This window comes from Onychomys torridus, chromosome 6, assembly GCF_903995425.1.
Source record: "Onychomys torridus chromosome 6, mOncTor1.1, whole genome shotgun sequence".
In the NCBI taxonomy this organism is placed as follows: domain Eukaryota; kingdom Metazoa; phylum Chordata; class Mammalia; order Rodentia; family Cricetidae; genus Onychomys; species Onychomys torridus.
Window position 1 is genome coordinate 66,040,887 of NC_050448.1, and position 22,917 is coordinate 66,063,803.

Here is a 22,917-nt window from a genome sequence, read left to right on the forward strand (position 1 = left end):
CAGGTTCTTTGTGGCTTCACCCAGCAGGTCCACATAGAGGATGATTAGGGCCACGGGCCTGAGTGCAGGTGTCTGAAATGGTCTGCACTTGGCTGTGCTGGGGGAGGAGGTCTTTTGTTCCATCCCTTGGCATCTCTATAAATACCCTGGGGCAGAGACAGTCTGGGGCCCTCTGGTATAGGCTCCAGGCCCTCTAAAGGCTATCCTTTATTTTCTATCCGTTTATCTCCGCACTATAAATCCTTCTATCTAATATTTCCCGCTGCTCACACTCAAGAAAACTCTGGGGAGCTGTGGGGTTGGTGGGTAAACGCCCCGCAGGTCTTGACCCCTTTGGAGGGCAGAATGACCCTTTCACAGGTTAAATATCAGATATTTACATTACGATTCATAACAGTAGCAAAATCATAGTTAAATAGCAAAGAAAATTTTATGGTTGAGGGTCACCCCAACATGAGGAAGGTTGAGAACCATGGTCGTAATGACATGGTGAAAATAAAGCCCTCCAACAAGTAGTCCTCTGACCTCCATGTGAGCATGGTAGGAGTGCCCCTCCACCACACAAGTTCAATGTATTCTAAAGGACAAAGCCTGGCATCCGAGCCAGGCGCACGCCTTTAATCCCAGCACTCGGGAGGCAAAGACAGGCAGATCTCTCTTACCTGGTAAGATCTTACCAGGGCTACCTGGTAAGATCCTGCCTCCCCACCCCCCCAAAAATAAAAAATAATAATAAAAACTACCTATGCTGGAGAAGAAGTATCCACTTGCCTTGGGCTCCAATAAAAGGACTTCCCTCCCTCCTCCACAGCTGTACCTATACCCTGAAACCCACGGAACATGTATCGGTTCAACTCCCACATTTTATTGGAATAAGGAAGGAAAGAGGCAGATGAATGCCAGAGGCCCACCCACCAGGGGTGTCCAGGATTCCATCTAGCACTTAGCACAGCAGGAGTACATCTTAAACACAGGCAATGAGGGCTAAGGACAGACGGAGACCACAGCCCTGTGGGCTTGGGGGCAGAGGCGTGTACTATACTAGCACAGACCACTGTGAAGGTTGAGGAGGGATCGATGGGAATTTGCAGATAGGAAGGGTGATGTTCTCTTGTGCAGATGAAGAAAGAGAAAGGAGTCCTGTAGACAGAAGTCCTTTCTACGTGTTTGCAAGAGCAGATGTCACCTTACTGGTGGGTGTTGAGGGAAGAGGGAAGTTTATTTCAGCTGTCCACAGCAATGCATTTGGGAAGAAAGGTGTGTTTTCAGAAGGAAAAATGCTTTAGTTCACATGAACAGCATTTATGAGCTATTCCATTCCTGGGAGAAGGAGAGAGGCCCGGAGCTAGAGAACGAGGGAGGTGTAGCCCACGGGCACCAGCCCCTCCACACCATCACGCCCACAGCGCAGCCAGTCTTCACCCACTGTGGCAAGGACGTGCAGCACTTCCCCACGCCGGAAGCTCAACTGGTCAGGTCCTGCGGCAGTGTGGTCACAGAGAGCCCGGACTGCCCTGGGGGAAGTCACAGAGAAGGATGAGGGAGGAGACGCCCAGCTCTTCCCAGGTCATACTGTCCTATGGCATATTGCCGCTGTTGGGTCAGCCAACACTCACTGATTTCAGAAGAGACTTGGGGTCACTCACTGACATGTCTCTCTGGGGCCGTGGCCTCCCTGAACCCCAACACACTCTTGAAATGCTTACTTGAAACTACACTTCCCTCTGATGTTTGAAAATAGACATATGCAAATAACATGGCCTGCCTAACACTCCAGGCCCTCCCGATGGGGACAGGGGTGGGGAGCAGGGCTCCCCTTGGCTGTTCTTGGCAATCCGGCAGTCAGTCCACTACCAAGGTTCACTTTTGGCTTGTCTCCATGCACTTCCCCTTCAGCTGCACAGCCATCACCCCGATTTGGACATCTGCCCTTTCTGGGGTGCTACATGGAATCATTTATCTCCAGAGCTTCTCTAGGTCCCCTCTCCACATGTCGGTCTACCGTTGCCAGGCTTCAGCCCCTCTGAGGCTCCCCACTGCCTCAGAATGACATCTGGTTCTGTGGCTGAGCCATCATCATGCCCCACAGTTCTTCACTTACCACACTTGAGCTCCTTACCTTTGTCTCCCATTTTTCCTACCTGACACATGCCAGAACATTAGAGACCCCTTTGAGCCCCAAGCCTGGGGACAGTGTCCCAGAGGGTTCCATCCACCTTTCCACCTCTAGTCACATCTACAGCCCTGCCAGCCCAAACCTGCCTGAGCTCGTCAAATCTCCTAGCCACACGTTTCTCCACTGGACTATACGCTCCTTGAAAATCAGATACCAACAAAATGGGGTCCGTTTTGTTCTCTCCTTGGCATAATGCCTGGCCCAAAGGAGCACCTAGAATACACTGAATAGATGAGAAATCAAAAAGCTTAATTTAGGCCAGACATGGTGGCACATGCCACTAATGCCAGCATTCAGGTCTCTCTGCATTCTGGCAACCAAAGCTCCATAGTAAGACCCTGTCTCCAAAAGAGGTAAATCAATATTAAATTTAAAAAGCCTAATTCAGTGGACTGAAAATACCCAAAGAAATGGCCTCAAAGTAGAAGTCTGAGCCAGGCGCAGTGGTTCAGGACATACATGGTGCTATACACTATTAATCCCAGCACTTGAGAGGCTGAGTTCAAGGCCAGTTTAGGCTACATAAACACACCTTGTTTAAAAAAAAAAAAAAAAAAGCTGCCAGGTGTGGTGGCACACACCTTTAACCTTTAATCCCAGCATGGAGGCTAAGGCAGGCAGATCTGTGAGTCCTACACCAGCCTGGTCTACAAAGTAAGTTCCAGGACAGCCAAGGCAGTTATACAGAGAAAACATGGGGGAGGGGGGCGCAAGTAATGACTGTGCATACCCTTCTTTAACCGTGCAGGTGGATCTCTATGAGTTCAAGGCCAGCCCGGGCCACATAACGAGACGCTGTCTCAATCAAACTTCAGCTTTCATTTGGCTACTTTTTACGTGTATGGGTGTTCTGCCTGTGCACGTTCATGCAGCTATTGACCTGGAACTCAGGATTCCACTGTGTCAGCCACCATGGCACGCCCAGCATCTTTTTCCAGACATAGAAGCTGAAGGCTCAAAGAAATTAGTGCCCCAGCAGTAGAGAGCAGGGAAGAAACAGTGCAAACGGACTTTTACACTACCTCCTGCCCACTCTGTGGCGACAACACACGGATGCAGCCCTTACCTGTCAGTCTGCACCCTGCTGGCTGGGGAGTCTGCAAGTTCCTCGGGAGGGGTCTCAGGAGATGTCCCCCGCTTCACCAGAGCCAACACACTCACTGTTGGGGGCAACCAGCTAGATGGTCTCCTAGAGGAAAGGATTTGGTCACTGAAGCCATACCCCGGGGGGAAAAGAATCCAAGAATCCCCTCAACTGGCAGTTTGGGACCTGGTCAGAGCTGAGGGCAGGGAGGGCGCTGTCAGACCTATGGATCCATCAGGGTCTACACAGGAACTAGCTAAAGTCACTAGACATCACTGAGAGTCACCTGCTGGGTCAAGCTCTAGAATGGGTCAGGGATTTTTCTTTTCTCAAGGGCCAGATAAATATTTTCAGCTCTAAGGATGAGGAAGTGAAATTAGGAACTTTATGTAGCCACTAAAATGTAACCACTTATGCATGTGACCATTAGAGCCCATATCTATAAGAACCTATTCTCTAAAGAGTCATAAACACCTAGCCACGGTGAACTCTGAAGGAACCAGAAGGTCAGAGAAGGGATGGTGTGCACCCATACCTGGACTTGCAGGCTCCATTCTCAGTTTCTGAGAGGCCCCCAGGCACACCAAAGAGCCGCCCCAACCACACACTTCTGCCAGGTGTGGTTTGTTCTGTGGGTGGCGGTGCCTCCTGTGCGCCCTCAGCTGCAGTTCCATGGCGCCTGGGTCCCCACCGGAGAAGAGGGAAGCCCTCAGTGCCGCCAGAGGCGTAGACCCGAGAAGCCTGGGTCAGCTGATCCCACCAGCTGCCTGGGGGAGGGCGGGCTGAGGGGGCCGCTGGGTCTGTAGTGGCCTCTCCTGAAGTCCCTCGGAGACTCTGAGCCAAGCGGCCCCCCCACTGCAGCACGGCCTGCACAGTCTGCTGGAGGGCAGGAGGGGGGCCCGAAGGGGCAGGAGCCTGCTGCAGGCCCACGGGCAGGTGGTGGTGGTGCTCGAAAAGCAAGTCCAGGTGGAAGGTGAGCACAGACAGCGGCTGCAGCAGAAGCAGCAGCTCTGTGGACAGGGATGGGCAGCTGCCACACGCCAGGGAGAAGAATCCAGTGGGCAGGTAGAGGGACAGCAGAGCTGGGGAAGAGCAGCCCGCGTCAGCCCCAGACGACATCCTGCACCGATCCCAGAGGAGCAAGCATCTCCCAGACCCCACTCTGTGTGGGGCCCAGGGGCCCAGCCCTCTGCCCAGGTGGAACCATTGCCTCCGGATGGAGACGTGCCCAGCTAGGGCTGTCAGTGGAGAGACGTTATAGGTTAGAACGGGAAGAGACCAAGGGCCTGGAAACACACACAGAGGTGAGGACCTCCCTTTCCGGGTAGAGATGGGACCTCACAGAGGAAGGGACCCACAGAAGAAATGAAAGCTAGTGAGGGCCAAGAAGGGCAAGGGGCGAGCGAGGCAAGGAAGCCACGATGTCCTCGAGTGGGAACAGTGAAGGGCCAGATCACCTGGGCTCTCCTCCTCCCACGCTCTTCCCAGAGCTTTAAGCCTCCGAACCAGCAGGGAAGAGGCTGTCCTCTCCTAACCCAACACACACCACGCCCTCCCATCTGGGCTTCTGACCTGCATCCTCCTGAAGGCTGGAAAACCACAGTTCCAACTGTTTGGTGCTGGAGGGAAAAGGAGAGGTGGTAAATTTAGGGAAAACATGGGGAGTGAGGGATGACACCCGAGAGGAGAGGAAAACATGGGGCACCCACTACTGTGTCCTATCCTTGGTGTGCTGGTGGTTCCAAGGCCAAAGAGCAGTGGGGAAAAGTCCACTCACTTGAGGAGACCCAAGATGAAAGCGTGGAAGCGGCTGCGGCTGCTACTCAGCGGGGCCAGTCGGCTGACCTGGCTGTACAGGGATCCCATCGAATGTGTGCAGGAACCTGAGAACAGGGGCTGGCGTCAGCCAGGTCCAGGCCCCATTGCCATCGGATCCCACTCCCTCACAGCTCACCTGGCTTCACAGATGCCTCCACCACGCTCCAAGGGCTGCTCCTGCGCTGCCCAGTGATGAGGTCCTTCCGGAACGGCTTCAGTCCATCGGCCACCAGAGCATGGAGGGCCGGGCAGAGGGTGGTCAGCACCAGATGCCCCACATCCGGGCTCAGCCGACTATCCCCCAACTGGGCCTGGGGACAGCGCAAAGCGAGCGGGTCCAGAAGCATGGCTAGCCACTGCCTGCCAAGTGTCCGGGCGCCCTTTGACCTCTCTCAAAATAAACTCACCTTCTGAACCAAGTTCCGAGCAGCCCCAAAATGCGAGATGATTTTGTCCACTGAAGCACTAACAGCTATCAGGAGACCTGGGTGGAGATGGAAGACGCGTCAAAGCCCCTGGTCTGGGGAGTGGGGGGAGCAGGGCGGGCAGCTGAAGACCAAGGCTGATGATCAGAGGCAGGAAGGGCGAACTACCTTTCTTTTGCTCCTGCAGCTGGCCAGTCCCACTCTGGGCTTCTGCCATCCACAGCCGCTGGGCCCCGGGGACACCGGCAAACGACCAGGAACTACGCACTATGTGAGGGAAGAAGAACGCGGTGACGCTTTCTTACCAAGGGTTACAAGGAGGACTGCCGTGGTAACGTGGCTTGGGAGTCGTGGGAGAAAGAACGCAGCCACTTGAGGCGGAGAGAGGAGTGTGTAGTCTTAAGTAAACCCCAGCCCTCGCCACCCCCACCTCGGTTCCCATTGCCCTTCCTCTCCGGAAAGTCGGGGAGCCACACCGACCAGCTGGGCCTTTAAGTAGGGAGAGGACTGGGTGAGGAACTTGAGGGCTGCACCCACTGAGCACGTGGGAGCCTCGACCAATGGAAAGACAGACGGGAAAGGGTGGAGAGTCTTGGGGAACCCACGTAGTCACCTTGCACCTCGTTAGTGCAAGGCTCCAGCGCCACCCTACATGGGGGCGGGATTCATGGCGGAGGTGTGGCTAGAACCTCCCGGGAGGGGACAGTGGGTCGGAACCACCGCCTCCGAGAACTTCCCCTAGTGGAGGAATTCCACAAAGGGTGTGACCCCAGGTCCCTAACAATGGACCCCTTAAGCTGGGCTGGAGACCGGGTGGAGCCGGCGCTCAGCGAGGAGGGCAGTCACGCTCCTCACCCCCCAGAACGTGGAGCAAGGCCAGCCTCCCCGGAACTAGCGAACCCGCTGGGAATCTGCCCGACTCCAAGGGCGAGATCTAGCCAGGCACCCTAGAAAAAGGCTAAGACGCAGGCTGGCCCAGGGCAGGAGGGGCGGCGGGCCGAGGCGCGGCCCGCGGGGCTGGCCCAGGTCCGTCTTACGTTGCCTGGGCGGAGGCGGTGGCCTTCTGGTCCAGCGAGGGGCGGTCGGAGGACGCGGCGGTGTTGGCAGCGGGGGGGCGGGAACCTGGCGGGGTGGGGGCGCCGCGGCAGGGAAGGTGCTACTTCTGGGGAAGAGCGGGGACAGCAGCAGGGCCAGCTCGGGGCTGGCCAGGCAAGGCAAGGCCCCCCGCGTGGGAGGAGAATAGGCTCCCACTGGGGACAGGCGCACAGGCAGCAGACGCTCCTCCGGGGGACTCGCTGCCCCCAGCAGCTGCCACCGGGAATTGGACCACCCGGTGAAAGGCGTCAAGAGCAGGGACCCGGGTGCACCCGCGCCCCCACCCTCCAACAGGGGGCGCCCGTCGGCCGAGAACCGGAAAACCGGGGGCCGAGGGAACAGCGGGGGACCGGCTGCAGGCGGGATTGGCGGGGCCAGGTGCAGAGGGGGAGGGTAGCGGGGCCGACAGCCAGGCAAGGAGGGGCGGGAGAAAGAGGGGCAAAGAGTTAGTCCCTTCGCTCCAAGACCCACCCGGTTTCCCTTTCCCCAGCGCGCCCTGGCCTCGGGGCAGGGAGGACACCGCAGAAGGAGGGGATGAGGGCGGGCTCAGGACCCGCCCTCCTCCGGCTCTGCGCTTCTTACCCACGGCGTGCGCGCGCGGCTCCTCGGGCTCCGGAGCTGCGGGGGCCTCCTCACCCACCGCGGGGCTGCCGGCCCTGGCCTCCTCCGGCAGCCCCTCGGCGATGGGCTGCAGCCCCAGGCGATTCTTCTTCCTCCGCGGAGGGACGGGAGGGGGAGGCGGGCGAGGCGGGACCAGAGCCCACCCAGCCGGAGGGTCCCTGGGCGGGACTGGCGGCGGCTGGGCTCGGCTTCGCGACCGGAGTTCCTTGAAGGTGGTGACTTCTCGGGGAGGTGCCAAAGAACCTCCCAGGGACCCGGTCGGCGGGAGCTCGGTGTCAGGCGAGAAGACTATGAGCCAGTCGCTGCGATCTTTCTTGGCCTGCGGCACAGGGGGCAGCCCTGGACCCCGCTTTCGCTTCTGGGCCAGCTCATGGAAGGACGTGATTGTCCGATGGGGCACCGGCTCCTGGCTGACGTCACCTCTCCATCCCCCATCAATTTTCCCTGCATCTATTTGCGAACCAGAATTGGTGTTCAAACAAGAAGCCAATTTCCCAGACTCTGTTTTCAAGCTCGAGTTTGTATTTTCATCGATTTTCCAACCAGAGTCACTGTTCTCGGTGGTTTTCCATCCAGCTCCAGTTTTGTCTGTGTCAATTTTCCAAATGGGGTTAATTTTCCAACTGGGCTCTGCTTTCCCTGAGTCGATCCTCCCATCTTCGGTCTCTGAGAGCTCAGAGGTAGCAAGATCCTGTTCCCCACTGTCTTCCTCTTCCTCCAAGCCTGGGGAAGGTAGGTCCTGACAGGTGGTCAGGGCGTTGCAGTTGGAGTCCAGACCAGGTCCAGGTGGGGAAGATACTCCGGAGCAAGAATCCGGAGAGCAGCAGAAGCTGTCTGGAGAGCAGGTGCCAGGGCCCGCTGAAGCCCGAGGAGAGCCCAGCTCCAAGGGGAAGATGCTGGACTGAGGGTGGGCATCCTCTTTGCCAGGCAGGTCGCGAGAGTAGACTGACACAGGGGACTCGTCAGGGCTAAGATCTGAGCAGGAGCTGAGAGAGGAGGAGCATCCCGGATCTGAAGGCGAGGCGGCTTCTTCCTCCTCCTGGGAAGGGTCCTGCTGGTTTTCTATGCTGGGCCCGTGCTCCTGGCAGCATCGGCAGGGCACAGCTGGACTGTTGGAGTTGGCGTCCACCAGAGTCCCGCTGCAGGGCCCCCTGCTTTCTTTGCCCCCTGTGTCTCCTGGGGGCGGGGGTGTGCTCAGAGGCCCCTCCCGTAGTTCAGGACGGCGGGACAAGTGCAGGCCCAGAGAGACATGCTGGAGGTGGATGTGATTGAGGTTGCAGAGTAGAGCCCGCTGAGGGGACAGCATGGTGTTGAGGACGAAGGATGGCTTCCAGAGAACCAAGAGGATCCAGCCTCTCACATTCACCTACCTGGCAATTCAGATGCAGACCTAGAAGACAAGGGCGGTTGAAACCCAGATACCGAGATTGCGGGTAAGGGCACCGGAGGTCACTGAGGACTAGAGCGGACCTGGGAAGAATCTAGCTGCCTTGGGAGATATTTAAATGAGATTCAAATCACCAGGAACAGTCCATTAGTTTCCACTGCAGCATTTGCTGGTGGAGTCGAACATACCCTCCAGGGAACTGAGAAAGGAGGGTCAGAGAACGCGGTTGCGCGCTGATCTTCGTGGGGGTCCGGAGCTTGAAAAAGAGTAGGGCCCGGAATAGACCCCAATCCTTTCAATCAAGCTCTGCCCTCCAGTGTACCCCCTCCCCCGCAGGAAGGAGACCCCGCCCGGATGCTCTAGTCAGGTGAATGGTGGGGAACAAGGCGAAGGATTTGGTTAATGCAGGAGAGGGGTCCGGGCTGGGGAGGAGAAAGCATTCAGCTTATCAGTCTGCATCTGCCCCGGTCCAGCTCAAGCCTGCAGCCTGTGTGCCCTCACCAGCTCGCGACAAGGTTTGTCCATTCGCTCTGTGTTGTCTCCATCTTCCAGCCACCACCCTTCCCCTCCCATGTCCCCATCCATCCGTTTGTCCATCCATCCACACCCATAGACCGAGCCCTCCTCACCCGAGGTTCCTCCTGCAATAGACCCGGCCTTGGGCTCCTCTGCATCCCCGCCCAGCGAGGAACAGAGCCGAGGGGAGGGGCGCCGGCAAAACCCACTGTGGCTGTGCTGCGCAGCCGCACCCCTTCGTGCATGGGCGTGGCATAGCTCAGGCCCTCCCCCAATCCCCACGCCACAGTTTGACGCGATGCCTGCATCACCCACCTAGAATGCTGCAGCTTTGGGATCAGTGAACGCTGATGCCAACCTGGCTTCCAAGCTGCCACCGCCCACCCCTCCATTCTAGACAACAAAGCCGGACTCCTGCTTGGCACAAGCATAAAACCACTGGATGTTGTACAATAATTTATTGAGGTCCCTCCCTTCAAGCCTCTGCAATCTCGAGGTCACTTTCTCCGCTTGTAGATCTTTTCTGCTAGTTCCAAGAAGATGGCTGGGGGCAGGGGCGCAGAGTACTGTTCTATGAGGCTCTTGAGGCGGCTGTAACTGTCTTCCTCGTACTTGAAGAACACGGCTTGCAGATCCAGCTCTTCATACAGGGCTTTCACCCGTGCTACCTTCTCTGGGTCCTTCTGCCCATAATTCTCCTGGAAGCAGGAAAACAGCTTTACTCGGCTAAGTTCAAAGGAACTCACAATTCATTCATACATCCCAGAACTTCGAAAAGCCATTCACACCATTTTGTTGTTTTAGACAGGACCGCCTCAGACTTTTTTTTTTGGGGGGGGGGGGGTTGAGACAGGGTTTCTCTGTGTAGCTTTGGAGCCTTTCCAAGAATTCACTCTGTAGCCCAGGCTAGCCTCAAACTCACAGAGATCCTCCTGGCTCTGCCTCCCAAGTGAAGGGATTAAAGGCGTGCGCCACCACCACTCAGCTCTGCCTCAGAGTGACTGCCACTTGTAGCTCTCCTGCCTCAAACCTTTCTCTGGGGATCCACGATATCAATCAAGCATTGCCTCCCACACCCCAGTGTTGAGGTGCTGGCCCAGGATTATACTCCATTCTATGGGTCCTCCCCAGTGTTGAGGTGCTGGCCCAGGATTACACTCCATTCTATGGGTCCTCCCCAGTGTTGAGGTGCTGGCCCAGGATTACACTCCATTCTATGGGTCCTCCCCAGTGTTGAGGTGCTGGCCCAGGATTATACTCCATTCTATGGGTCCTCCCCAGTGTTGAGGTGCTGGCCCAGGATTATACTCCATTCTATGGGTCCTCCCCAGTGTTGAGGTGCTGGCCCAGGATTACACTCCATTCTATGGGTCCTCCCCAGTGTTGAGGAGCTGGCCCAGGATTACACTCCATTCTATGGGTCCTCCCCAGTGTTGAGGTGCTGGCCCAGGATTATACTCCATTCAATGGGTCCTCCCCAGTGTTGAGGTGCTGGCCCAGGATTACACTCCATTCTATGGGTCCTCCCCAGTGTTGAGGAGCTGGCCCAGGATTACACTCCATTCTATGGGTCCTCAGCCTTGGGACTGGGGAGTTAACAGGTGCTGCAACTGTCTGGCGAGAACGTCTAGAATCTTCCCTGGCTCTGCCTACTAGCAGCCTTCAGCACATATACACCAGACTGCACTGAGGCCACCGCATGTCTCCTGGACAGCTCAATCACAGCTGAGGCCCTAGCAAAGGGACCCGACCCCTCCAGCCGCTCTTGGGCACCTCTAGGATCTGGCGCTGTTGCGGGCTGGCTCGCTGCAGACACTGGACCACCAGCCAGCTGCATTTGTTGTCCTGGATGTCAGTGCCGATCTTCCCAGTCACACTGGGGTCACCATAGAGATCGAGGTAGTCATCCTGGGCAGCGGCAGGCAGAAAAGGAGAGGTGAAGAGGCCTCCGGGCAGGAGAGGAAACTCAGGCTCTGGGGCTGGCAGACCTTCCTACCTGGATCTGAAAGAACTCGCCCATCTCCAACAGGATCTTCAGGGCACTGGCATGTTCCTTCTCCCCATCAATGCCTGCCTGCAGGGAACCAGGTGAGGCAGCAGGACCTACAGGCACCTTGCCCTCCCTCCTAATGCTTCCCCTGGGCTTTGCTTCCTACAGTCCAGCCTCTAGTCCTCCTCATCAGTTAGGACTTCCCCGGACTCCTAACAGATGAATCCATTGAGGGCCCTCACTCCATCCACCCTTAGAGTTACAAGCCATTACAGTTCCCCTTTCAATCTTTTTGGCCATCTCCAACTCCTTACAAGATGAGAAGAAAACTTAAGAGCAAGGTCAGGACGGACCGCGAACCCAACTACCCCGAGCCTAGTCTCTTGCTCCAATTTCCCTCTGCTCCTCCATGAGATGCAGATCTACGGGCCTCACCGCTGCTCATGTTCTGGTCCTATCTCAGCCCCCATCAGAGGGTTGAGTGGCTTACTTGAGGCCAAACAGTCATAAATGAATGTATAGGACTGTCCAAGTCATCCACTCTGTGCCTTCCTGTCCCAAAGCCCACGAGACAACAGTGAGGGCCACACTGACTCACCATGTACATGGCAGCCGCGATGGGCAGGTAGAAAGAATAGAACGCTGTCTTGTACTTGACAATAGATTTGTACCTGAGTTGGGAAGATGCATTCGTAAGGACAAGGCCCATCCTGAGTCCCTCACCATGCAGACATGGCTGCCACTGGCCCTCACCTCTTTTCAGTGTATCTACCAAGATCCACATGGCCCTGGGGGGCTGTGATGAGGTCAAGAGTCTGCCCGATCTCCGTCCGATAGGAACTCTATAAAGGAAGGGAAACAGACGGTCTCTAAGCCAGGCTTCCTCCCCAAGTGGGGAACGTTGGCATCCCGGGCCTCACATGCCAAGCAGCTGACAACTAAGCAGTCAGCAGCAGAAGAGAGCAGACCTCCAGGCCCACGTCCACCCTTCCAGGCAACCCCAGCAGAGCAGATGAGCTCGCGCCCCAGAGGCAGGGCTCAGGGGAGGGCTGTGGGCTCCGGCAGTACACCTGCAGAAAGAGCTCCAGCAGGTTGAGGTAGTAGGGCTGCTCTCTGCAGTAGGACTTCAGCAGGCGGTAGATGCAGGCTTCCAGGAGCAGAGCGTCGTTGATGGCATCCAAGCCTATGCCTGGCTGTGAGGAACAGTGACAAGTCACCTCTAGCCAGGTTCAGCCATCACAGCAGATACCCCACCCACCTCCCTGTGGCCTACCCGCCATGTCACTGCTCCGTTACCTTCTGATACCAGCAGATCTGTCCGCGGCGAGTGAGGGAAGAATCCATGATGTCATCTGACACAAGGAAAAACGCCTGGAGCTAGGAGGGAGGGTGTGGTGAGACCCCCGGGCTCCCGGGCCTTCTCCAAGTGCACTGCTGCTCTGGCCGCCGCTGTGCACTGGGTGGGAAGGTTGCTGTGGGGACCCTGAGGAGTTCCTCTCAGAGCCCACATGCTAATGCATTACAACAGAACTCTGCATGTCTACCCTGCTCTAGGACACCCCTGGTAGCAGGAAGAATATGAATCACCTTCATGTAGTGCAAAAACGGCAATGGATTTTCCTTCCAGTGAGTGACTGTGTGGGCCAGTTTTAGGCCAACCTGACACAAGCTAGTCATTTGGGAAGAGGGGACCTCACCTGAAGACTGTCCTCAGACTGCCCTGTGGGGAAGACAGGCCATTTCACTGTGGGTGGTGCCACCCCTGGGCAAGGTGGTCCTGGGGTGTATGAGAGCAGGCATGGTGGCGGCCCACGCCTTAATCCTGGCACTCAGGACATAGAGGCAGGCAGATCTCTGTGAGTTCGAGGCCAGCCCGGTCTACAGAGGGAGTTCCAGGACAGCCAGGGCCACACAGAAAAAGCCTATCTGTGTGGGGGGGGGGGGGGGGGGAGGGAGGGAGGATGGGCAGGCTAAGCAAGCCATGGAGAACAAGCAGTATTCCTTCACGGTGTCACTGCTGGTCCTGACTTCTCTCAGTGCTGGACTGTTATCTGAAAGTTTAATGAAATAAAATCTCTCCTCCCTAAGCTGCTTTTGATCATGGTGCTTATCACGTCAATAGAAATCTAAGACAGGGATTTTTATAAAAAATAATAAATGGCTCGAGAGATGGCTCAGTGGGTGAGGCTCAGTGGGTGAGGCTCAGTGGTTGAGGCTCAGTGGTTGAGGCTCAGTGGTTGAGGCTCAGTGGTTGAGGCTCAGTGGTTGAGGCTCAGTGGGTGAGGCTCAGTGGGTGAGGCTCAGTGGGTGAGGCTCAGTGGGTGAGGCTCAGTGGGTGAGGCTCAGTGGGTGAGGCTCAGTGGTTGCTCCTGCAGTTCAGATTCCCAGCACCACACCACAGCTCACAACCATCTGTAACTCCAGTTCCTGGAGACCCAACGCCCCCTCCTGGCCTCTGTGGTACACACACCTGGTACACATACAATCATAAAAAATAGAATTGCAATTAAAGTTTTTAGAAAATCTACTGGAAGCAGCTCTCTGACCCCGGGTAAGGCATCCTCCAACAGCCCCACAGCTTTCACATCCAGCCTCTTCTGAGAGGAGAGGCTAGGGACGAGTGTCAGGCAGGGTGCGAAGGGTCCCTCCTGAGGCCCAAGGGAGTCACACTTCTAGGAACACCCCAAGAGCACCACCTTGGTGGTGGACTAGGGCTACACAATGACTCTTCTTTAGACAGTCACACCCCTCACGTGGCCAAGAAGGACCTTGACCTTCTGCCTTTACCTCCACTTCCCAGATGCTAAGATCACGTGTCTGCCACCTCGCCTGGTTTTCTGCTCGGCTGGGGACCAAACCCAGGACTTCATGCTATGAGTCAGCACTCCAAGTGCGGTTTCCTCAGCCGTTAGGCCCTCCTCAGTGTCTGCAAAGGGCTCATTTCAAGTACAGGATGTGCGGTCGGACCCTCTAGATGTCCCCAAGCCTAGCACTGACCTCAGAGTGGGGCTTCCCAAGAGCTCTCTGTTAAGGATATGGAAGAGCAGAACACACAACACCCATGATGCTTTTGGTTTTGTTTCCTTGAGATAGAGCCTCATTATGCATGCCAGGGTGGCCTCTACCTCAAGATCTCAACTAACCTCCTCAATACTGAACTCACACGAGTGTGCAATAACAGCCACTTCTTACAGAATATGTATTTGTTAAGCATCTTTTCAAGACATAGCACATTTTTGTTATTGGATTATTTGGTTTCGCTGTGTTGGGTTAAAAATGCTGAGGGTGAAAGCCAGGACTCACACATGGCAGGAAAGGGTTTTACTACTTTTTTTTAATCTGCCCTCCCCATCCCAAAATGATATATATTTTTTTTCTTCACTTGCTTTTTTTACAAACTTTTTTCTATTATTATTGTGGGGGGTGCGTGTACCCCACAACACACATGCAGATGTCAGAGGAGAATGTCAAGGGCTGGTTTTCTCTTTCCACCCATACAGAGGTTCTGGGGATGGCGCTCACTTGGCTAGCTTATTCAGTAAGTGACTTACACACTGAATCATCTCATCAACCCTTCATTCACCGGGAGGGGCAGGGGACGTGCCAGAGTCAGAGGTACACAGCACAGCATGCAGTGCGGTCAAAGGACACTTGGGAGTCGCTTACTGTCTTCTTTCATGGCTTCCAGGGATCAGACTCAGGTCTTCAGCCACCCTGCCATTCCCATTATTTTCAGAAGAAGGTTATCACTATGCCCGGAGTGGTGGAGGCTGGGAGATGGTTGTGGCACACACCTTTAGTCCCAGCACTTGGGAGGCAGAGGCAAGAGGATCTCTGAGTTGGAGGCCTGGTCTACAGAGTGAGTTCCAGGACAGCCAGCTTCACAGAGAAACCTTGTCTCAAAAAACCAAACAAACAAATAAAAACCCAGGAGTCTATCAATACATCATTCAAACTCCACAAACTGGTCTATTTAATCAACCAGTTCAATAAAAGTGTGAGCCGAGCACGAGAGCACACACCTGTAATCCCAATATATGGAGGGCTAAAGCAGAGTGTCTTGAGTATGAGGCTAGCATGAGCTACACAGGGAGACCCTGTCACAAAAAAACAATGGGCCAGGGATGCAGTTCGGGGATGAGTGTGGTCAACACAGACACTGGGCTTCATCACCAACTCTGAACCCCCTACCCACCTGGATAAAAGAAAACAAAAACAAGCCATAGACATTCCACAGCCAGGAAAGCTGACCACATAAGACAAAAAGATGTGGAACCTAAGCAAATCAGAGTTAGCCATCCATGGTAGTAAGTATCCTACCTCAAGGAAACAGCCTTCACTCGGCTCCAGCAAATCATTCTTATAAGTGAACACATCAAAACTCTGGACTGTGTGAATAGAGAGTGTGTATGTTCGTAAGTGTGCATGTGTGTTGTTACATGTGTGCATGTGTTCTACGGTATGTACATGCTTATGTGTTTTACGGTATGTACATGCTTATGTGTTTGCATGTGTATGTATGTATATAGTATAAGTTTGTGCATGTGTGTGTGTATGGTGTGTATGTTCAAATGGATACATACATGTGCATTCATGTGGAGGTCAGAGGTCAACATTGTATATCATCCTCATTTTTAAATATATGTATATATCTTTGTTTTTATAACAATCTTTATGTTTCTTTTTCACACATTTGATAAAAATGTCAAAGTTAGGAAAAAGTAGGGAACACTTCATGAGTTTGCGTGTCATCCTTGCGCAGGGGCTATGCTAATCTTCTCTGTATCGTTCCAATTTTAGTCTATGTGCTCGTGAAGCAAGCGCCATTTTGTTCGTATTGGTGTTTTGTCTGCACGCATGTCTATCACGTGCATGGTACTGAAGAAAGCCACCAGAGGGTGTCAGATCCCCTAGGTCTGGAGTTACAGATAGTTGTAAGGCACCATACTGTGTAGGTACTAAAATTGAACCCAGGTTCTCTGTAAGAGCAGCCAGTGCTCTTAACCACTAACCCATCACTCCAGCCCCTCCACCTCATTCTTTGAGACAGGGTCTATCACTAAAACTGTGCCAAACTAGCCAGCCAACAACCTCCAGGGACTTGCGTGTCTCTACGACCCAGCAGAGTATTATGGATGTACACTGCTGTATGTGGCCAGTGAGGAATTATTCATGCTTGCCCAGTAGGAACTTAGCTGACTCTGCCACTGTTCTATGCCCTGGAAATCCGGTTTGTGTGTGTATCTGTGTTGCATGTGTTTATGTGGATGCTTGTACTATGCACATACATGGACAACCAGGTGTCTCCCACATTCTCCACCTTATTTTTTTTTTTTTTTTTTGAGATGACCCCTCCTTCACTGAGCTCAGACCTCACTGATCAGCTAGCTTACCAGTAAGTTCTAGGGATCTGCCTGTCTCTGCACCCAGCTCCAGCATTACAGGTATGTGCCATCATACCTGACTTTTGTGTGCATTTAGTGTGGGCATGTGTGCCTCAGCACATGGGAATGCAAGCCAGAGGAAGACGTCAGGTGTCCTGTCTATCACTTCACCCTTTTTCTTTGAAACAAGATTTCTCTCTCACTGAGCCTGGAAGCCCCAGCCAGCTTCCTGACTCTGCCTGCCATGGCACTGGGATTATGTGTTCACAGCCACAGTTGGCTTTTCATGTGGGGGCTGGGATCCAACCAAATGGGTCTTCTGCTTGTACACAGCAAACACACACTTACCAGCTAAGCCATCTCACCAGCCTTAAATCCACCCCTCCACAACACAGGGTTTTTCTGTGAAGCCCTGGCTGTCCTCACTCTGTAGACCGGGCTGGCCTTGAACTCAGATCTGCCTGCCTCTGCTGGGGTTAAAGGTATACACCAGCACACCTAGCAAGCTTTAAGTGAAAATTTTATGGCAATTCTCTGTGCCTGCAGTGATTCACTATGTCTAAATATGACTGTTTCATGTAAGAGACATAAACACAAGCAAGAAACCGGCTTATGATCCTTTTCAAGAAACCCCAACTCTGGGAGCCTTTGCCTCCCTCCACCCCACTTACCAGTTCTACACACCAGCCCACGGTCAGGGCCCGCTGAAGACTCTCGGCGTCCTGTTTCCTGGGCTCCACCAGCTCCCGGAACGCTTGGAGTACAGTCAAACCCCGATTGTACTTGCCTCCCACAGCATTGTACTCTAGGACCTGAGGCAGGTAGGATGAAAGCCATCATGGGCTACACAGAAGAGATTGCTCCTCTCATCCCCCTCTCTTCTTCCCAGCTGCCCCTTGAAGAGACCCTGAATTGCTCCTCTCTTTGTTTCTTCTCCAAAGTCCTATGGCATATGGCACCATTTCCAGGACCCGAGTACCCGCTCCATAACGCACACTCAAGTCTTCCTGTAAGCCCAGGACTTAGAGTACCTCCACAGCCTGCATTGAAGACATGGTCCCTAGTAGGGAGGGATGGCTAATTCCTACACTCTCAATACTCAGAAGGCGGATGCAGGTAGGTTTATGAGTTTGAGTTCTAGCCAGCCTTGCCTACAGAAAAACAAAATGGCCTCTCCATCTGGCCAAATTTGGCCAAAGGAGGGCATGAAGGGATAGCAAGGTTCAGAGCTATTTCTAACCCCTCCAATGGCATGTCCTCCCATCGGGGTGTCTCACTGTGCCTTCCACCATGCAGAGTATCTAACTAAAGAGACATCTCTTTAATACCACACAGTAGAAACAAAAAAACGCCCCTCCTAGGTTTTTCCTTGGAGATGGGACAGAAACATTTATAAAAAGAATTCCAGTTCTAGGCATGGCACTGTAATAGATACTGCACACAGGCAGGGGGGTTGTGAGTTTGAGGCAGGCCATGTAGGCTAAATAATGAAACTGCCTTTAAAAAAATAAATACGGGACTGGAGAGATGGCTCAGAGGTTAAGAGCACTGGCTGCTCTTCCAGAGGTCCAGAGTTCAATTCCCAGCATCCATATAGCAGTTCACAACTGTCTGTAACTCCAGTTCTGGGGGATCTGACACCTTCACACCAATGTACATAAAATAAAGTTAAATAAATTATTTTTTTAAATAGAAAAATTAAAAATAAATAAATAAATAGCACAAGAGAATAGAGGGAAACAGGTAACTCGAGGATGGCAGCAATAGTTCCTCTCCTAAAAATAGGGCTTTGTGACATACAATCATTTCCCTCAGGCCTCAGGGCAACAGACTCTTAAGTATCTCATAAAACTTGCCGGGGGTGGAGGCGCAAGCACTCGAGAGGTAGAGGCAGGAGGATCTCTGTGAGTTCGAGAGTTCCAGGAAAAGCGCAAAGCTACACAGAGAAACCCTGTCTCAAAAAACCCCCCCCCAAAAAAACTAAAGCCCTATCTTAAAATTTCAGGGCACAAAACCAAAACTTCACCAGGTGCAAGGCTCTACTGTACCCATGCAAAGCTATTTGGATGGTACACCTGCAGAGCCGAAAGTCAGGGAGGTGGGCTGAGCTATACCAGGGTCCTACCTACTCCAGAAGAGACTCAGGTAAGAGCAGTTACCTCCACTCTTAACAAAAGCCATGCAAAGTCCACACCTCTACTGGCTTCTTCAATCCTGAATCCCTCACCTCCTTGAGCCGGGTAATGGCATCGCCCGTCTCTGGGTGGCCTAGTTCATCCTCAGTCAGCACCTTGACGATTTGGGAGAAGTGCTGGATGAAATCCTGCCTTTCTTGGTTACGAGCATCCAATTTCTGGTTCCCATTCATTGTGAGAGAGGAGCAAAATGCTCTGAGAAAAAAAAAACCACGCACAAATGAGAGGTTTTCTCCAGCGCTTCCCTCCCCGAGGCCCCACACCACAATGGCCACACTCACCGACGCTCCTCTGTCCACACTTGGCACCACCAGCGGGCACTGAGCCAGGCCCCCAGGACTGGACACCCATATGCCAGGGAGGGTCGTTGTAGGGAATCAAGCCACCTCTCCCGGGGTGCCCAGCAGGGGGCTGGCAGCAGGAAGACCCCTGCAGATCTCAGCCAGCGGGACAGGGGCATCGTGGGTGGGCATGGGGGTGTGGGGAACACCAAGCACTCCCTGCAGGAGCAAGCACCGAAGGCAGATGCTTGGTAGCAGTTAACTCTCTGGTACCTCCCTCAAACCAAGCTTTTCACCTCCTGCATCAGAACGCCCCACCCTGTTCCAGCTTGAATTCAGAATTACAGAAAGAGCACACAGGAAATAAAAATGTCTGTCTGTCGGGGTGCCTAAGGGCCAACAGATTGCCACTTAAACCGAAATGGCTAAAACTGAACGATTTCTACTTCCGAGGCTGCATTCACAAGGTTGGGGAGGCGATGCGGAGAATTAGGGGATGGAAGGTCCTGAAGTCACACTACCAATGGAGAAGCCAAACTCCAGGTCAAGAGGTAGATAGCTGAGCCAGAACTCGAACCGAGGGGTCCGGGTGGAGGGAGAGGCTCTGAGCTACGCCAAGAAGGGGAGTGCAAGCGAGCGCGCTGCTGGCTAGTGATCCGGAGCACAGGGGCTGGCCGTCCAAGCCCCCTACAGGCCCCGGTCCTAACTGCTGCGGTCTCCCAGCAACAGGTGGGCGTGGGAGGGCTCCGCAGGAGTAACCCGCGGCCGCGCACACGGAGGACTCGAACACCCCAGCGCAGAGTCTAGAAATTGACGACAGCACAAGAGAGCCGCTCGGCCCGGCCCACCGACCCCAAACCGGGAACTCCTACACAGCCTGGCCCTTCGGCGCCTCGGAGCTTCACTAGATCGGAGGCAGCAGCAAGCCTCGCTCCAGCCACGACTACAGCTCTCACCTGTTCCTTAACGCGAGTTCTCCCGGGGTCCAAGATGTTTGCGGCTAACACCTAAAAGCGAGAGCGCTGCGCGTTCAGCACTCTGGGGCTTGTAGTTCCCAGTCCCTCAGCTCAGTAGGTAGATCCGAAATATAAGACTACAACTCCCGGCATGCCGCGAACCAGACCGCGGAAGACGCAGGCGTGTGCAGCAGTGGCCACAGCCGAGTTCGCTGATTGGCTGAATGACCTCGCGTGAGCATAGGCCTTGTGACGGCTGACCAATGAAAGTGCGGCGCGCGAGCCATCAGCCCACCAGGAGGTGGGTGGTGTTAGGCGACCATACGACCAGACCAATAGTGTGGGACTTCTTCCACGCGGTTCCTGGCTGTCACTCTTCCAGTGTTTCTGGTTCACGTTGTTAGTAAGACCCCAGAATAACCAGCCTTGCAGCTTCCTGTTCCCAGCTCAGGTTGATTTCTTACACCTCTGACTCCAGCTGGGTGTGCCGGTTCATTTTCCAGCTCTCAGAAGACAGGCAACGGGATTGCAAGATCGAAGCCAGTGTGGACTACTCTGAAGACCATTGTACCGGTTCTCAAAACCCCCAGAGACCACCAAGGAGCCGGTTTCTGATGCAAGCACCTAAGGGTCCTTGTATTCAGGTTCAATAACTGGGCCCCGCATGGCAGATGGGAAGGTGGCAGCGCCCGTGAGCCCAGGTGTAGAGAGTTTTTATAGGGAAAAACCACAAGCCGGGAATTGGCAATTTGGGATTGGGTAGAAGGGATATGGGGCAAGGTGATTTTTTGAAACTATTGGTCTCGACTTTGGGCCCGAAACCACTGGGTTAGACTTTTGGCAGGGAACCACAACCCACTGAACAGGATTATCTGGACTGCTCAGCAGTATCATCTAGATATCTTCAAGGGCCATCACATTCCTGGACCACAGCAAGGCTTTACTGCATAAACAGACATAAACAAACAGTGTTTGTTTTTTTGTTTTGCTTTGTTGTGGGGAGGGAAATGTTAAAAAGATTTGAATTCCTTGTCCTAGATACAAATTTTATAGTATTTGATAGAAAAGGCATGTTTAATATTTCTAACTGTACTTACCTGCTTCCACAGACACAATCCACAAGAAAGCTGGCACAACTGGTAAATTATATGCAAAAATCAGTTTATTAGAAACCTTCAACAAGCCGGATGGTCGTGGTGCACGCCTGTAATCCCAGCACTCGGGAGGCAGAGGCAGGTGGATCTCTGTGAGTTCCAGGCCAGCCCGGTTTCCAAAGTGAGTTCCAGGAAAGGAGCAAAGCTACACAGAAAAACCCTGTCTTGAAAAAAACCAAAAAAAAAAAAAAAAAAAAAAAAAAAAAAGAATACCAAAAATGAATAACACATTTATAGGAGCAACTAAATAATAACAGTAGCACCCAAAATAATAGACTAATAAAATAACTAGGAATAAATCGTATGAAAACAGTGAAGGATTTGTATCCTGAAAAAAAGAATTTTTTTTTTTTTTTTTTTTTTTTTTTTTTGCTTCATCTGGGCCAGCAAGAAGGTTCATTGGGAAAAACCACTTGCTGCCATCCTCAGGACCTACAAAAGACAATATTGTTAAGGTAGATGTCCGCAACACAGATCAATCTACAAAGACAAGCAGTCTCGACTTTCAAAGTCTGAGCAAAAATTATTGAAAAAAATTGTAAAGTGAACGAGGAATATATGTGGACCCCACATAATCTCAAAAGACAGCAAAATTAGAGATTGCTAATTCTTAATTTCTATACATACTGCAAGTGAAAGCTATTATATTAAGTGGTAATTGTATAAACTGAGGACATAACCACTCCATGCTGTGGCTGGTGGGGAGGTTTTTATTGTAGATGTGAGAGAGAGAAGAGCCAGAGGCAATTTGGAAGAGTCCAGAGCAGAGAGAGAAAATAATAGATTGAACATGGCCAGCAGACTAGAGCTGGCCAGGAGAGGAGGCGAGAAGGAGTGATGAACAACAGAAGACCAAGAAAGCATGACAGATAGGACTGTAAGGAGAGAGGCTTAGGGAGGGAAGCCTCTGAATCCCCTTAGGGGGCTTGTGGCACTGGGGGAGCTTGGAGACCAGCGTGGTTTTTTTCTCTTCTGCCACTGGTAAGGGAAGTGGCTCCTTTGGTAGAGGGGACCAGCTTCACAAGTTCCTGGAAAGCTGGTTTGGGTCAGAATTTGGGGAAGTGGGGTTTCCTTTGGACCTGACAGTAACAACATAAGGAACACATACAAAGCAAAGTGTCAGAAATAAGAATTAAGAAACAAACTCACGCTCAGCAGTTGTGGTGCACACTTAATCCCAGAACTCAGGGAGGTAGAGGCAGGCAGAGTTTGAGGCCAGCCTGATCTACAGAGTGAGTTCTAGAAGAGCCAGGGCTACACAGAGAATCCCTACTTGGGGGGGGGGGGGGGGAAGAAAGAGAAAAAAAGAAACAAACTAATGGTAATAGCCAATTAACTCTGTCAAGATGCCAATTCTGTGCAAGAAGAGATTAGTTGTCAACAAACTGGATTTCCAAATGCAAAAGAATACATTGAGATTGCTATCATACTGAGGGGCTAGGAAGTAGACTCCCTGATAGGCACACAGATACAGAGAGGGCCATGACTACGTTGTTGCATGAATCCTAAATGGTTTTATAATAAAAACCCAGAGCCAGATAGCTGGTGAAAGTTGAAAGCTTAGAGAAGCAGAGCAAGCCACCTCTTAACTAACCAATTCCTCAGCCTGCAAGAGCCTGAAAAGACCTGAGTTCCTGTCTCCTCCCACCTTAAATTCCTTTCTCTGCCCAGCCATATCTCTTCCTGTCTCAACCTTCCTAGTGCTGGGATTAAAGGAGTGTGATCCCAAGTGCTGGAATAAAGATGTGTGCTCTGTTTCTCTTTTAGACTGGATTAATCTCGTGTATCCCAGCTTGGCCTTGAGCTCACAGAGATGCAGACAGATCTCTGCCTTT

The 22,917-nt window shown here is 53.1% G+C and overlaps 2 protein-coding genes and 1 non-coding gene across 5 annotated transcripts; all 3 read right to left on the minus strand.

Moving 5' to 3' along the window:
* Nucleotides 1-845: 845 nt before the first annotated feature.
* Nucleotides 846-9,349, minus strand: Rusc1 (RUN and SH3 domain containing 1). 2 transcript variants are annotated; one of them, XM_036190760.1, is made up of 11 exons: nt 9,236-9,349; nt 7,181-8,609; nt 6,541-6,951; nt 5,672-5,770; nt 5,486-5,562; nt 5,215-5,389; nt 5,038-5,143; nt 4,833-4,879; nt 3,796-4,342; nt 3,243-3,365; nt 846-1,514 (listed from the first exon to the last, which is right to left on the minus strand). In XM_036190760.1, exons 2-11 carry the CDS (start codon nt 8,523-8,525, stop codon nt 1,346-1,348), a joined length of 3,099 nt encoding a protein of 1,032 aa, XP_036046653.1. In that variant the 5' UTR covers nt 8,526-8,609; nt 9,236-9,349; the 3' UTR covers nt 846-1,345. The 2 variants fall into 2 exon arrangements, with proteins under 2 accessions (XP_036046653.1, XP_036046654.1); XM_036190761.1 differs by lacking the exon at nt 6,541-6,951 and having other exon boundaries at nt 9,236-9,346.
* Nucleotides 9,350-9,565: 216 nt separating this feature from the next.
* Nucleotides 9,566-20,032, minus strand: Fdps (farnesyl diphosphate synthase). Of its 2 annotated transcripts, none has more exons than XM_036190776.1 (10): nt 19,929-20,032; nt 18,724-18,886; nt 17,168-17,308; nt 12,409-12,489; nt 12,183-12,305; nt 11,866-11,954; nt 11,711-11,783; nt 11,119-11,196; nt 10,896-11,030; nt 9,566-9,820 (listed from the first exon to the last, which is right to left on the minus strand). In XM_036190776.1, the coding sequence occupies exons 2-10, from the start codon at nt 18,862-18,864 to the stop codon at nt 9,620-9,622; spliced, it is 1,062 nt and encodes a 353-aa protein (XP_036046669.1). In that variant the 5' UTR covers nt 18,865-18,886; nt 19,929-20,032; the 3' UTR covers nt 9,566-9,619. The 2 variants fall into 2 exon arrangements, with proteins under 2 accessions (XP_036046669.1, XP_036046668.1); XM_036190775.1 differs by lacking the exon at nt 19,929-20,032 and adding an exon at nt 18,973-19,895.
* On the minus strand, nt 15,830-15,932 carry LOC118586514. Its single transcript, XR_004945382.1, has one exon. It is a non-coding gene; the product is annotated as a U6 spliceosomal RNA (small nuclear RNA).
* Nucleotides 20,033-22,917: the final 2,885 nt, after the last annotated feature.

Bases quoted from the DNA above. Each gene is read 5' to 3' on its own strand.
- Fdps (XM_036190775.1), bottom strand. From the start codon at position 19,151: ATGCCCCTGTCCCGCTGGCTGAGATCTGCAGGGGTCTTCCTGCTGCCA. The intron at 18,887-18,972 runs GTGAGTGTGGCC...TTTTTTTCTCAG, and splicing joins GTGTGGACAGAGGAGCGTCG to AGCATTTTGCTCCTCTCTCA. The intron at 12,490-17,167 runs GTAAGTGGGGTG...CCTCCCTCCTAG, and splicing joins TGGGCTGGTGTGTAGAACTG to CTCCAGGCGTTTTTCCTTGT.
- Rusc1 (XM_036190760.1), bottom strand. From the start codon at position 8,525: ATGCTGTCCCCTCAGCGGGCTCTACTCTGCAACCTCAATCACATCCAC. The intron at 5,563-5,671 runs GTAGTTCGCCCT...ATCTCCACCCAG, and splicing joins GCTGCAGGAGCAAAAGAAAG to GTCTCCTGATAGCTGTTAGT. The intron at 4,880-5,037 runs GTGAGTGGACTT...TTTTCCCTCCAG, and splicing joins TTCATCTTGGGTCTCCTCAA to CACCAAACAGTTGGAACTGT.